A 14,456-nucleotide genomic window follows, 5' to 3' on the forward strand; every position below is an offset into this window, starting at 1 on the left:
TCAGAGCACAATAACTGAGCAGATACTACTCTATTCTTAACCCTCTAAGCTAATCTGATTTCCTCCCAGTGTACATCCCAGAGATACTTGCACTTTGTAGTTTTTCCTGTTTCAGCTCCTTCCCGATGTCTCTCTTGGACCTCTCCCACGCATGAATCCTCTCCTCCTCCTCTAGCCCCTCCCATGGCTGGCAAGAAGTCCAGCCCTATTCTCTTCACTGCTCAATGATTGGATATAAGCTTTTTTATTGGCATATCAAAGGACAAGTGGGGGGAGCAGTGTTTACACAACATCAAGGCAGGAGATTCTCAGAACAAGGATAATAGCTGGATTATGGGGAGGGGGGCGGGGTGTACAGAAATCAGCATTTGAATTACACAGTAACCTTATGTCTACAGTGGTGTTCCCATCAAAGGTGACATTGTAAGTCAGCCTTGAATTACAGTTTTGAATACTGTTATTTTTACTTTTGTATGCAAATGACAGATGTAGTACTTGGGGAAACTTTTTCTAGAGTATGTTGTAGAAAGTAGTTAAAAAGGTTCAAATAACTAGTTAGCTTTATAGTTATAACAGTAATATAGAGTGGAGATAGATTTAAAAGAAGATGACAAAGGGGCTGGAGAGATGGCCCAGTGGTTAAGAGCACTGACTGTTCTTCCAGAGGACCCAGGTTCAGTTCCCAGCGCCTACATGGCAGCTTACAACTGTCTGTAACTCCAAGATCTGATACCTTCACACAGACATACATGCAGGAAAACACCAATGCACATAAAATAAAAATAAATTTAAAAAACGATGACAAAGCAAATTTTAGATATTTGATCATTGTACTTTATACACAGTAGGTAATGGCTAAGTATTTTGTTTAGACTGTTAGTTTCAGGATACACTGGTCACGGTGGCTTTATTTGTTCTTCACCTCAGTGTCTCATGTGTTTCATTATTGCTTGCTGATGGATTGCCTTGAACAACTGCCTGAATGTACTGGGAACAGGAAAGTGATCAAAAGCCTTCCTAAACTTTTAAGTCTCAATGACAGGAAAATCATTACTCATAGATAGTGGTTGAGATCAGTGTGCACTTTGGGAGTTCCTTTAGGGGGAAAAAGCCTTCAGAGAGAAAAGAGCTTCTAGGACAGGCTGAGGTGAAAGGCCCCTCATACAGAGCGGGCAGGACCTTTCCCTGGAAGGATGCAGGGGTATGGGATCACAGCCAGAGAAGAGCATGTGGGTGGAAGCAGCTAATGCTTAGAAGGCAGAAGGCCATGCAGTGAATAGATTACCCAGCCAGTTGGGGTAAGACTTGAGTGGGTGGAGATGTAAGGAAACCAGAGCCTTAGGATTGACTGGAGAGAAGAGATCCTTTTTGTTGTTGTTGAGACAGGGTTTCTCTGTGTAACAGCCCTGATGGTCCTGGACTCGCTTTGTAGACCAGCCTGGCCTTGAACTCAGAGATTCACCTGCCTCTGGCTGGGGTTAAAGGCATGCGCCACCATGCCCTGCTGAGGAGATTCTTAACTTTTCTTGTTCTCTCTGAATCCTGTTATAGCCAAGGGGAAAATAAGATGTCCAACTGTAGTAATCTTTAAAGGTCATTTGAGCTTTGCTGATTTTCAGGTGATTTACTTACAATATACAGTTGAATTTCTTTCTGGGCAGTTACAGATTGCTAAAGTTGATAACGCTTATATACCTAAATTTTGTCGTTTTGCACAATTCTCAGTATATCCTCAGCTTAGTTTTTAAATCACTATAGCAAAAGACAGATATGTTGGCTGGTTTTCTATCTACTTGATACAAACTAGAGCCATTTAGAAAGAGGGCCCCTCAGTAGAGAGAATGCAGACCTATGGCCAAGCCTGCGGTAGTTTCTTGCTTGATAATGGCTGTGGGAGGGCCCAGCTCACAGTGGGCGTTTCCACTCCTGTGCTGGTGTTCCTGCCTGCCATAAGTTAGCAGGCTAAGCAATCCACGAGGAGCCAGTCAGTGAGCAGCAGTCCTCAGTGGTCTCTGCTTCAGTTCCTGCCTCCAGGTTGCTGCTTTGATTTCCTGCACTGACTTCCCTCAGTGAAGGAGTGTGACCTGAGAGTTGTAAGGTGAAATAAACTGTAGTTCCCCAAGTTATGTTTGGTCGTGGAGTTGTATCACAGTTATAGAAATCCTAAGACAACGGACTACGGTTTATATTCTCATTGGTTGCTATCTGCTGTTAAGTTCTTCAATGACTTCCCAATTGAGATTTCTTTCTGCTTCTAGATCAGTTTGCTTGGTTTGGGTTGTACTTACTCTGGCTATTGGTACATTAACAGTTCATATTTACCAGTAATAGGGTACTTTGAAAAACATGCTAGGTTTTTTTCTTCTGGAGATACATAGGACAATTATGTTTTAAAACTATGGTGTCCTTCAGGTATATGCCATCATACCCAGCTCTCCCCCCCTTGCCCCGCTCATAACAGTTTCACTAATATCTCAGACTAGCCTTGCTGTTTAATCCGTCTGCCCTGCTTCTGCCCCCTGAGTGCCAGGGATACCGGCCTGCACCACCACCTTTTGACTGGTCATGTCTGCACACTTCCTCCTACCCCCTCCCTCCACTCCCATATGATTGATCTCTGCTTGTCATGAAATTTCAAGTGTGTTCAATTTGTTATTGTTGTTTTGTGATCCTGGGGATTATCTCCTAGGCTTTGCCCATCCTGGGTAAGTGTTCTATCACTGAACCATATCTCCCTTTCTGTATGTGTGTATGAAATCCTAAGATGTGTTGCACTTAACTGAATTCAGAAATTAAGCTGTGATTAAATATAAAATTAAGGGATTATCAACAGATAAATCTATGAAAAAGCACGCTATATAGATACAGTGGGATAGCATTAGTATTAGTAAAGATAGAATCTTTCACTTATGGCCCATAGAATGGGATTTGAAAATACTGTGCTAAGTAAGATGTTCCATGTTTTTACCTACATATGAATGTAATATGACCAACCTCCTAAAAGTCAGAAGGATAATAGTGTTGAGAAAGGTTGGGTGGAGAATTGAGATGCTGGTCAGAGAGTACAGAGCATCAGGTGGTATAATTTAAGATTCTTTTATAAATGGTGTAAAAAAATTAGTCAGCAACGTTCTAAATCTTGAACTAGCTAAGAGGACATTATTAGCTATTATTTTACCTTGAAATAGCTAAAAAAAAAAAAACCCATAAGTATTTGAGGTGATGGGTCTATTAACTAGCTTGATTTAATTACTATATATTATTTGTATGAATTATAATCTCTTTTTTTAAAATAAGATATACTTATTTTTTTATGTATACAGTGCTCTGCCTGCATATACACCTGCAGGCCAGAAGAGGGCATCCAATGGCATTATAGATGGTTGTGAGCCACCATGTGGTTGCTGGGGACCCCAGAAGACTAGCCAGTGCTCTTAATTGCGGAGCCATCTCTCTCCAGCCCCATAATCTCTTTTTATGCCTCATAAACTTACATAAATCATATATTTAAAACAAAAGTTAAAAACAGCACTTTTAAAAGTAAGTTTTGCACCAAAAGATAAGCACTATGTGGTTTTACTCAAATGAAATAAAATAAAACTGTGGATCTCAGAAGTGAGAGAGGAGAATGGTGCTTTCAGAGGCTGGAGAGAAGGCTGTGTCGAGTGGGAGCGGAGATGGGGTAAGCTGGCGAGCGCTTGAGTGCTGTTGTGCAGTAAGGTAACTATTGGACAATAGCATTTACGTTTCAGAAACTTAGGTTTTCAATGTTATGTCTAACTTGATTTAAATGTTACACATTTATGGATGTATCAAACTTACATGTTCATATATAGTTTTTATGTTATAATTAATTTTAAAAACTTAAATTAGTATTTTTATTTTTTTCTTCTTCTTCTCCTTCTCCTCCTCTTCCTCCTCCTTCTCCTTCTTCTCCTTTCTTCTTCCTTCTTCCTTCTTCCTTTTTCTTTTCCTAGGTCCAACCAATGTAGAAGACATGAATGCACTGTTAATTAAAGATGCTGGTATGTTGGACTTAAATGATTAGAAATGTCACTTACCCAATACATAGAGGATCTGTTTTGTGGTAGATTTTGTGCTCTTGAGAATTGGGATATAAAACTAGCTAAAATTAAGAATTATCAGTTAAGGGAGATAAACAGTTAATTTTACCACTGTATGAAATGGTTAATGCTAAAGCAGGTGTTAAACACAAGGGAGTTACGAATAGGGAAACTTTCCCTTTAAAGAACCTCAGAATGCAAGGATGAGTAGGAGCCAACTACAAGGTGAGGGTGCCAGAGTGGGCTTCCAGAGGGCAGCAGTATTTAGGAAGCAGGATGAGCAAGTGTAGGTAGTTTAAAGTCACACAGCTAAGGAACTCTTGTGCAAGATGAACTAGAGTGAACTAGAGAAAAGTAGATTGGGGCCACATCATAAAACACGGCTTCCATTTAGATCAGATACTGTTTTATAATATTTGAAATTTGACTTGTGTTAAACTGGATTTAGTTTTTCGTTTGAAAATACTAAAGAGTGCTTAGGACAAACCTGGCATAAAATAATTTAATTAGTGTCTGTATGGTATTTTTAGTAATCTCTGTGTTAGTATTGTATTTTTCTTGGATATATTTTATGTTTCAAAGTAGGTTCAGATTTTTATGTAAAGGCAATTATCTAAAATCTTTAATTTCCTTTTTCTTCTCAGTGTATAATGCTGTGGGATTAGCTGCTTTTGAGCTGTTTGACAGTGTTGATTTTGATCAGTGGTTTAAAACCCAACTTCTTCCAGAATTACAAGTTTCTCATAATAGGCAAGTAAAAATTTTGTGTTTTACATACCTACTTTACTTTCTTAATTTTGAAGGAAAATGAGCAACTTAGTATGATGTTTGGCTATATTTAGCATGGAAAAGAATATGACTTATAAATATTATAACTGAAAGATAAGCAAAAGAGTTATCTTTTATGTTACTTTATCTTAAGTATAAATCCTGAAAGAAGTATTTGATGTGGTTTGTAATAGTTTGTTGGTGCAATGCAGTAGAACCATATGTAGAGAGGAAGGCAGCGTTCTGGGAGTCCGTGTAAGAAGTGGGGCACAGAGTAGGACTGCTGGGAATGAGTAGCTCTGATGCCGCAGGCAGCCCAGCCAGTGGCCTTCATCCAGAGTAGATAGAGGAGGAGGTGGAGACACCCGGCCATGCAGGGTTTGAGCGCTCCCACTGGTGTGCCTTGTTCAGCATTCACCAGCTCCAGGGGGCAGTTAGGAGCACTTTTGCACAATTCTTTCCTTCTTGATATTATGTGTTTAAATCTGTAGTGGGTCAAATGTAAAAGGAGAAGGTCTTTTATGGTTTTTATAAACCATTTCTTAAAAATTAGAGACTAGAGAGTTGGAAATAAGGCTGCGGTTAAAAGCACTTGCGGAGGACCCACAGTTCCTGGGTCACACATCTGAGCGGCTTACAAAGGCCCGTAACTCCAACTCCAGGGAACCCACAGGCACAGTTAAAACCCCTAAAGAGAAAATAAATGCGAGGCTTTGTTTTTGGGTATATATAAAGGATGCAGTTGACTTCTGTGTATGTAGTGTCTTCTAGTCAGGACAGTATGTGGCCATAGCGTAGTAAATATTTGTTGACTACATTATTGAATGAATAGAAGAGCATTCATATAGATTATTTTATAAATATTTAGAGTCATTGAATTAGAGATCTGGATCTTAGCACTCAAAAAGGCAGGGCAGGAAGACCTTAGGTTTGAGGCCAGCTTGCATTACATAGTGACTCTGAGGCCAACAAAACAACATGTTGAAGTTGAGGCATTCAGGGGAGCACAGTGAAACCAGATTCTATCCTGTCCCCACAGACACACCAGTACAGCTAAAGGCTTTGACCAGTGAAGCAGTTATTTGTGGCTTCCCAACTCAGTCATTGATTCAATTACCAAATGTTTTTAACACTTAGAATTTTTTTTTTAATGCTCTGTGGAGGGTGTAAGAAATAGCCTCTGACAGTGCCCACCGAGAGCTAAGGAGCCTTTGAAGGAGTGAAAATGCACTCACTAGGGAGACAAATGTGAGATCCCATGACTGGTAAGCCACTAGGCCCATTTAATCTGCAGCCCTCCCTGTCTCGTGGAGGACACTGAAATGTGCTTCATGCTCCTGAGGGAATGAGTGTCATTCATCTAATTTAAAGTGTGAGCTGTGTACAGTGTGCTCTGAGGACATGCTGACACCATATTTTGAGTATGTTTGGATGTCAAAATGTTATTAAAATATCAATCTTTTTTAAGACATTGACACTAAATTTTTAAAAAGTATTTGGTGTGCTTCATGTTTTCTGTAAGGTTGCTGATCTAGATGAATGTTTCTCAAAGTTTAATGTACATTTGTTGGGCTGACTTGGTAGGTTCCTGGTCTAGAGAGTGTCACACATAGGCAGTGCTTTAACAGCCTGAGATGCTGCGGCCAGCCCAGCAACTGTCCTTCGAGGCCTGAGTGCCGCTTCTGAGTTTTATTTTCCTTATTTACAGTGGACCATGGGAATCTCTGAGGTTTGGTCTAAAAGCTGACGGTTTCTTTCTTTCATACTACCCGCATGAAAGAATTTTTGCTTCTGGGACTGTTCTAACAGCTCCTGTCCCTTAAAAAGGCATTTCTCCATTTCACATTTAAGTGAGATTTATCTTAAAGCTTTCCTAAGTCTGTGTGCCGTTTACTATTTGTTAATTATTTTGCTGGGCTATGCATTTTGAGGCCAAGGAATATGTATATCTTTGGAAACTTTAGTGAGCATCGTTTTCTGTTTGCTCAACCATCTTTTAGGATTGTGACTTTCCAAAATATCTGCTTACTCATCAGCTTGTTCCATTTATACCCAGAAATAAATACAAAGTTTATGCCAAGAAGGTTTTTTTTAAATGGAATTCTAGGACAGAAATTTTTTTGAACTTGTGGTTTTTCTTTTTGCCTAAGAAAAATCTTGGGAAACTTCATTTTAATAAAAACAGTATCAGTGAAATAAATTATGTATTTGTTACTGTTAATGCTTTGCAATTTTTATGAGAATGTCACCAAGTTTGTTCCGAGTCACATTTAGGAATTACATACCTCATTCAAAACCATTTAGCTGGAATCAGGAAGCATATGCAAATATTACTTAGATAAATAGTGATCTGAAAATAATACTTAGGAGATTAACAGATGGAAATAGAAACATTGAATATAGGAGGTTATTATTGTAATTTTGATGTAGAGACCTGTCAGCTGCAGGGCTTATGGCATTCGCCCTGTTTGTGGCTGTCCGAGGAAGAGGAGTCTGTTTATATACCTGTCTGCGCTGCAGGTTGCTCTTGTGTGTGACACTGTGAATCAAACCTTGGATCTTCCTCCTGTGAGACAAGCGCGTCACCACAGATCTTGACCCTTGTGTTTTGACCCAGGGTGTAGTCTCTGCACGCAGCAGTCTTTTCACTCACTGTTTCAGTTTGCTAGGTGCTGGGATGCTGACGGTTAGAGTTCAGTAACGCAAGACTCAGAGAACACCATATATATACCTAAGAACTTTTGTTTACTTAGATCAGGGCTCTGTTGTTTCTTCTGTGCTGAAACGTAGAGGTGGATATTTTAAAATGTAAATGCAAACTATATTTGTTACTACATTTTAGATTTAAATGGAAATTATTCTAATTGAAGTAGACCTCTTGAAATACTGAACAGTTTAACTTACTAATTTTTTTCCCCCTCTGTGTAGGTATAAGCCTTTGCGACGCAGGGTGATTTGGCTCATTGGTCAGTGGATTTCTGTGAAATTCAAGTCTGACTTGAGACCCATGCTGTATGAAGCAATCTGTAACTTGCTTCAAGATCAGGATTTAGTGGTATGTCAGCCTGCCGAGTCAGCACCTCTAGCCCTCAGACCTCCTCTAAAGTGTTCAGAGTTCGTTCTTTCTTGAAAATGGCTCTAGAGAGTATGCCAGTTACAGTTACAGGTATAGGAAAAGTTTAGCTCTCAGGAAGGGATTGTGTTCTTAGCCAGAAAATAAATGTTTTAGATTCTATTTTAAAGACTAGAAGGTAGAATTTAGTCATGTTCCTTAGTTTGGGAAGTAAGAGTATATTAACTGGTGCCAGCTTGGCTGACAAAGTCAGAATAAGAAGATGTTTTTCTTATGCATACCTAGATGACATGTGTGCTGTACAATGAAATATGTATCCCAGAGTCTGCAGCTGATCTGGGATTTAGAAAACCTCAGAAGCTTTGCTCTGTTGGGCTTAGATTAAAGTGCGCACTTGAAGCCCTCCTCGCCTTTCTTTCTCCACCCTCCTCCTGCCACACCCGTGCTGTCCTGTGCTTCGCTAGTTCTTCCCTGGGGTCTCCTGCAGGCTGCTTCCTTTCACTCCAGTGCTCTCCATGTACCTAAAGGCAAATTATTTTTATTCCTGGAAATACCCACTATCGTAAGGGCTTCTTAAGCAATTACAGAAAAGCTAGAGAGGTCAGGAATAACGATATTTTTGTCACTTCTTATAAACTAAAGGTTTATAACATGTGGTATACTCCCCATGACTTTATATACACAAAACCAAGAGAGAAAATGGTTTGGAATAGCTTGTCATTAAGGACTAGTGATGTTCAGTAGGTCTAATGATGACTAAAAACTTATATTGTATTTTGATTTTATTTTTTTATTTTTTTATTTTTTAGGTCCGAATTGAAACAGCAACAACTCTGAAGTTAAATATCCTTCAAAAAAATTTTTTTTCTTTTACTTTCAAGCTTTTTGCAGTAGTTTTTTAAAAAAATTTCAATTTATTGTTATTTTATGTATATGGGTGTTTGGCCTACAAGTTTGTGCCACATGTGCACCTGATTACCTGAGGAGGCTAGAAGAAAGCATCAGAACCCCGGGGCTGAGTTAGGTATGATTGTGAGCTGTTCCATGGGAGCTGGGAATCCAACCCAGATGTGGGAGACTAGCCAGTGCTCTTAACCACGGGCTCACCTCTCTAACTCTACAGTAGTTTTAGTTAAAAGATAATAAAGCACTGGGTGTGGGCACACATCTTTAATCCCAGCACTCAGAGGCAGAGTCAGGCAGAACTCTGTGAGTTTGAGACCAGCCTGGTCCACAAAAAGAGTCCAGGACAGCCAGAGCTCTGTGTAACAGAGAAAACACTGTTTTGAAAAACAAACAAAGCTTGAAAAAAAAAAAAACCATTTAAAAAGAGTTAATGTAAAGAAGCTCAACTTTTTTGCTTTTGGTTTAAATCAAAGTGTCATGTCGCCTCGCTTGGCCTGGAACCACAGGGCTGAGAAGACCTTTCAATTTCTGGCCCTCTTGCCTCTGCCTCCCAGTATTGGGACTATAGATCTGCACTGCCATGCTGAGCCTTGAGTTTAGCATTTTATTTTGTGAAATTAATTTTTAGGATAGTTAAAATGTATTTTCTAGAAAATTTATGTATTATAAACATATTTACTATTCCAATAACTTACTGTAGATGTATTTTTATCTTGATAAGTTTCATGCATTTTCAGTAGTCCTTAACTGCTTTTTACCTGTTGATGATTTTGAATTTAGGACAGATCAATTTTTACCGGTAAGAATATTGGTATCTAGGTTTTTGTAATAATTTGTAATTAGGTCTTTAGAGTACATACATTGCTTTATAGCTGTAATTTATCTGTTTTTTTAAATTTAAAAATATACCTTTATCTTGTGTATATGTGTGTGTGAGTGTGCCTGTGGCATGCTTGTGGTTTCTTGTACTAGAATAACAGGTGTCTGTCTCCAGAATTTTGTATCTCCATGCAGCATCTAACAAGGACTGCGTCAGTCTGATGGCCTGCTGAGACAGCACTTAATAATCTTTTTGTTGTAATTCCTAGCCTTTTTGTATTGTTATCTTCAACAGGTTTTCATGGAAGTGTAGTTACAGGGCACACTGAGCAGCTAAGTTGACAAAAGCATAGTTTAGACCATTCTTTTAAACATTTCAGTTTGTGGATAATTAAGATTCTAATGTGTACACATTTAGCAGTAATAAAGAAAAACCAGTGTCTTACATGCTCACAGCTTGTTTTAAGTATTGCTAAGCTTTTGTCTTTCATTGCTTTGACATGGTTTGTGTTTATATACAGAGACGTCTATATTTCAGAACCTCTGTTCTTTCTTCTTGCAGTATTTGGAAACCATGTTCACACTGCTCTTTCAGTTACTGCAGCAAGTTACAGAGTGTGATACAAAGATGCACGTTTTGCACGTCCTTTCCTGTGTGATTGAAAGAGTCAATGTACAGGTAACTTTGTGAAACATGAAAATAGGTGTCAGATGAGAATACGTAAAGCATTTAATATCTTTGTTTCATCTGTATTGTGGAAAAGAGAAAGTATTCTTAAATACTGATAACATAGGCTACCATTTCATTTATGGGTTTTAGAATTGACATTTATATTTGGATTTATTAAAACTGACTGAGAAGATCCCGTTGTGTTGACGCATGCTTGTAACCAATGACTGGGTGGCTGAGGCAGGAGGATGATTGCAAGTTCAAGGGATAACATGACCCTGCCTCCAAAGACCAAAAGTGAAAGACTTAAGAATATTTAAACATAAAATATTAAAATTATATCTGTGGTGTGGAGGTATTTAGAAAGTAAAGATTTTCAACTCTTAAAGATCTAGTCTGTGCTCAGTAAAATTTGGTGTTTAATATCTCAGCAAGATGTATCTTAGCAAATATAAGTTGTCTTAAGAATTTTGTTATTTTTTACTTTATACTTTTCTAAACATGTCCATCTATTGCTTTGAAACTTTAGTGTGCATGTGTGTGCACGCGCATGCCACGGGAGGTGAGCGGACAGCTCTGGGGGTGGGTTCTCTTCTTGCACCTCTGCAGAGGCAGGGTCTCTGTTGGTGCCACCAGTCTGCCATTGCCTCTAGCCACTTCTCACGTCAGCCTCCCGCTTGACTAAAGGACTGCTGGGATTGCAGATGCTCACCATGGCATTCAGCATTGTGCATGTTATCTGGTCATCTGTTTCAGTTCAGGCTAGCTTGGCAAGTGCTTTTAACAGCTGAGCCATCTTTCTGACCCTATTTTAACTTGAAAACAAAACAAACGTGTGTGTGTGTGTGTGTGTGTGTGTGTGTGTGTGTGTGTGTGTGTGATATTTTTGCTCATATCATATCCATGGTTAAGTATAAAAATGATGTTCAAAGTTCTTAAAAATTAAATTATTTAGCCCTCCTTGTTTCCCCTACTTTGCTCTTTTTGAAAAATGAATCATCTAAGAAACAACGGTATAATTATTCTCTGGCTTTTTATATCCTAGTTCACTGCTTTATTTATATTTGGAAAGCAGAGAAATATTTCTAGAAAAGATGGCATTTTGCAGCTCACAGACCGAGTCCACTCTTGGATCTACTTTTTAGTGAATTCAGACACCTTGGAATTCCTTATTAATTCCAGAGCTATTGATGAGAAAAGCTGCTAATTGAATGATGGCCATGTACCACTTTTGTGCCAAGTGCTCTACATGAGACTTAAAATAAGTAACTGGTCAGAAGTTTATACTTGGTTGTAGATTTCTGAGGCAGAGACTCTTGGTGGCCAAGGATAACTGTGAATGCCTGACCTTCCTGCTTCCTCCTCCCGATGATTGGGATAGCAGGTGTGTGCCACTGTACCCAGATCGAAGCTCGCTATGTTTTGATGGCAGTGCTAGCGCTCATGTTAAACATTGTGTAACTGCAATGGCAGGTTTGAATCACTACATATTTTGAGGAGATCTTGGCACTACTGTTCACCTTGTAAGGTCTTTAATCTTTTGTCATGTACAAAGTGGGAATTACGGTTGTTGCTTTTTTTTAAAAAAATTATTTATTTATTATGTATATAGTGCTCTGCCTACATGTACACCTGCAGGCCAGAAGAGGGCATCAGATCTCATTATAGATGGTTGTGAGCCACTATGTGGTTGTTGGGAATTGAACTCAGGACCTCTGAAAGAGTAGTTAGTGCCTTTAACCTCTGAGCCATCTCTCCAGCCCCTGGGAATTACAGTTTTCACCTCAGCCAGTTTACAGGATTTCATGATATAAATTTACTATAAGGGTTTAATATTCTTTAGAGTACTATACTGTACATTTGCGGGAATTACAGTTTTGACCTCAGCCAGTTTACAGGATTTCATGATATAAATTTACTATAAGGGTTTAATATTCTTTAGAGTACTATACTGTACATTTGCAATATATTATTTGTTAAAAGTTGATTATAAAAGCAAGACTTGTCTACTCATATAAATCTGGCTAGGGAAAATTTCTTAAAGCTTTTTTTTTTTCTTGTACAAATGAATTCTTTTACATGAGTCTCTTCAAAATGCCATTGCATTTCTACTTACATTTGTCTTTCGCTCAAAAAGCATAGGTGGTAATATCATCAGTAACAGAGAGCTCCAAGTATCCACTATACAGTCCTATTTTTAAAACTAATACCAAGATAAGAAATGGTTTAAAAAATCAGTTATTTTATTCTTTAGCTTTTTCTAACCTTTGAACAAGTTTATTATTTACATCCATGACATGCATACCCTTCAAACTGTCTTTCACTGGCTGAATTAGAATTTGTCTGATTATGATATTTTAGTGGAGTCATTATCATTATCTTTGTACCATTATTTAGAGTACAATTATTTGAATATTGGTTTTTATTTTTGAAAAAACCCACTTTCCCATATTTCATTTATTTATTTATATTTGTATGGATGTTTTGCATGTATTTCTGTTCACCATGTACATGCCTGGTACTTGAGGAGAACAAAAAAGGGTACCAGACCCCCTGGGACTGCAGTTACAGGTGGTATGAGCCCTCGTGTGAGTCCTGAGCATCCAACCAGGTGCTCTGGAAGAGTGTCCAGTGTTCTAAATTGCTGAGGCATCTCTCTAGGCCCGTAAAAAATATTTTAGAAAGGCACGATTAAATTATTTCAGTCCTGAGGTCGGACAAATTTGTAGTTAAAATAAACATGCTATCAAGTTTTATGACAGGCAGTCTTTAAGTTTCCACATTTCTGAAGAAGAAAATTGAAGGGCTTCTCTGAAATATATTGTTGAAATTTTATCTAAAGGATGAACTGTCATTTAGGATTTATAACAGTTATTAAATCTCCTGAAGGCAAGGCCTTGATAAAGCATTCGTTACATACTGCATTATTTTATGCCCATGGTTTCAGAATATGTTTGCACTGTAAATGAAGATCTCTTTTTATTTGACACTAGTGGTCAGACTCCTCTCTTCCCCTCCCAGATGTCCTGAAAGTACACTTATCATGAGGTGGATCCTTTAATGCATCCTACGGTGCATATTACTGATAATTCATGTGATAGTACGTACCAAGATGCATAGCCTTGAACTTCAACTTCATGCCAGTTGATTAATTAGTAAATGCCCAGTTTCCTTTCTCAGCCCCCTGGTAGTCACCATTCTTCTCTGTCAGTCAATTAATTTGCCTATTGTAGATACTTTATAGAAGTGGAATCATTCAGTGTTTTTTTTTTCCTATGACTGATCTCATTAAGCAAACCTTTAAAGTTCATCTAGATTGCCAAATAGTACAGATTTCTTCCTTTACTTTTAAAGGCTGAGTAGTCTGTTTAGTCATTCCTGTGTATCCTGCAGGAATCAAAGCCCGTGGAGTCCAGTTACTTGTACAAGATGGCTTCACATTCTCTCATGCACTTTAAGTCATATTGAGATGATATAAACAGTTGCCACACCACTCTGTTAGTACTGTAATAACTATAGTGCATCCCCCAGGTTAGTTGGATACAAGGATTCATAGATACAATGTACTGTGCATGCTATTATCATGTATGTATGTGTGCATGTGTATATGAATATATAAATATATATATATATTTAAATTGGCTGCCAATGTACTAATAAGCTTTTGATGATCTAGACATCAATTGTTTTGATAAATACCTCAAAATAAAGTCACTGAATTATTTGGTGCTTCCAGTTCTGAATGTTTGAGGAACCTTTAATCTGTTTTTCATTAATGGACATACCAGTTTTCACCTGTGAATATCATTGAAGGTTTCCAGTTTCACTTACCACTCACTGACATAAAAATAATCATGCTGACAAGTATTAGGTGGTACCTTACTGTGTCTTTGACTTCCTTTACAGGATGATTTGAATACATTATTAGATCTGTTTTTAAAATGCTGTACAAGTTATTGTAATTGGCCTGCTTCAAAATTTACATAATCATTTTTAGAATTATGTATAGGGTTTTCTTCTTAATGTCATTTCACTGAAAAATCTGAAGCGTTCAGAAAACCTGCAAGTATATATCAACATCCATGTTAATTTCATCATCTACCAGTGTTTTATTCCATGTGCTCTTGTTTTGTCTGTCTCACTATTTGTAAACCCA

At 38.1% G+C, this 14,456-nt stretch overlaps 1 protein-coding gene across 1 annotated transcript in view; it reads left to right on the top strand.

Annotated features, from left to right (window-relative positions):
* The window catches only part of Ipo11 (importin 11), a 148,240-nt gene that overhangs the window by 46,445 nt on the left and 87,339 nt on the right, over positions 1 to 14,456 (top strand). The window contains exons 14-19 of the mRNA XM_051172607.1: positions 3,978 to 4,025; positions 4,709 to 4,814; positions 7,761 to 7,887; positions 8,715 to 8,748; positions 9,570 to 9,610; positions 10,193 to 10,309. Of these exons, the coding sequence (XP_051028564.1) occupies positions 3,978 to 4,025; positions 4,709 to 4,814; positions 7,761 to 7,887; positions 8,715 to 8,748; positions 9,570 to 9,610; positions 10,193 to 10,309 (473 nt within the window). The remainder of the gene's footprint in view (positions 1 to 3,977; positions 4,026 to 4,708; positions 4,815 to 7,760; positions 7,888 to 8,714; positions 8,749 to 9,569; positions 9,611 to 10,192; positions 10,310 to 14,456) is intronic.

The sequence above is a fragment of the Acomys russatus genome, chromosome 30 (assembly GCF_903995435.1).
Source record: "Acomys russatus chromosome 30, mAcoRus1.1, whole genome shotgun sequence".
NCBI lineage: Eukaryota > Metazoa > Chordata > Mammalia > Rodentia > Muridae > Acomys > Acomys russatus.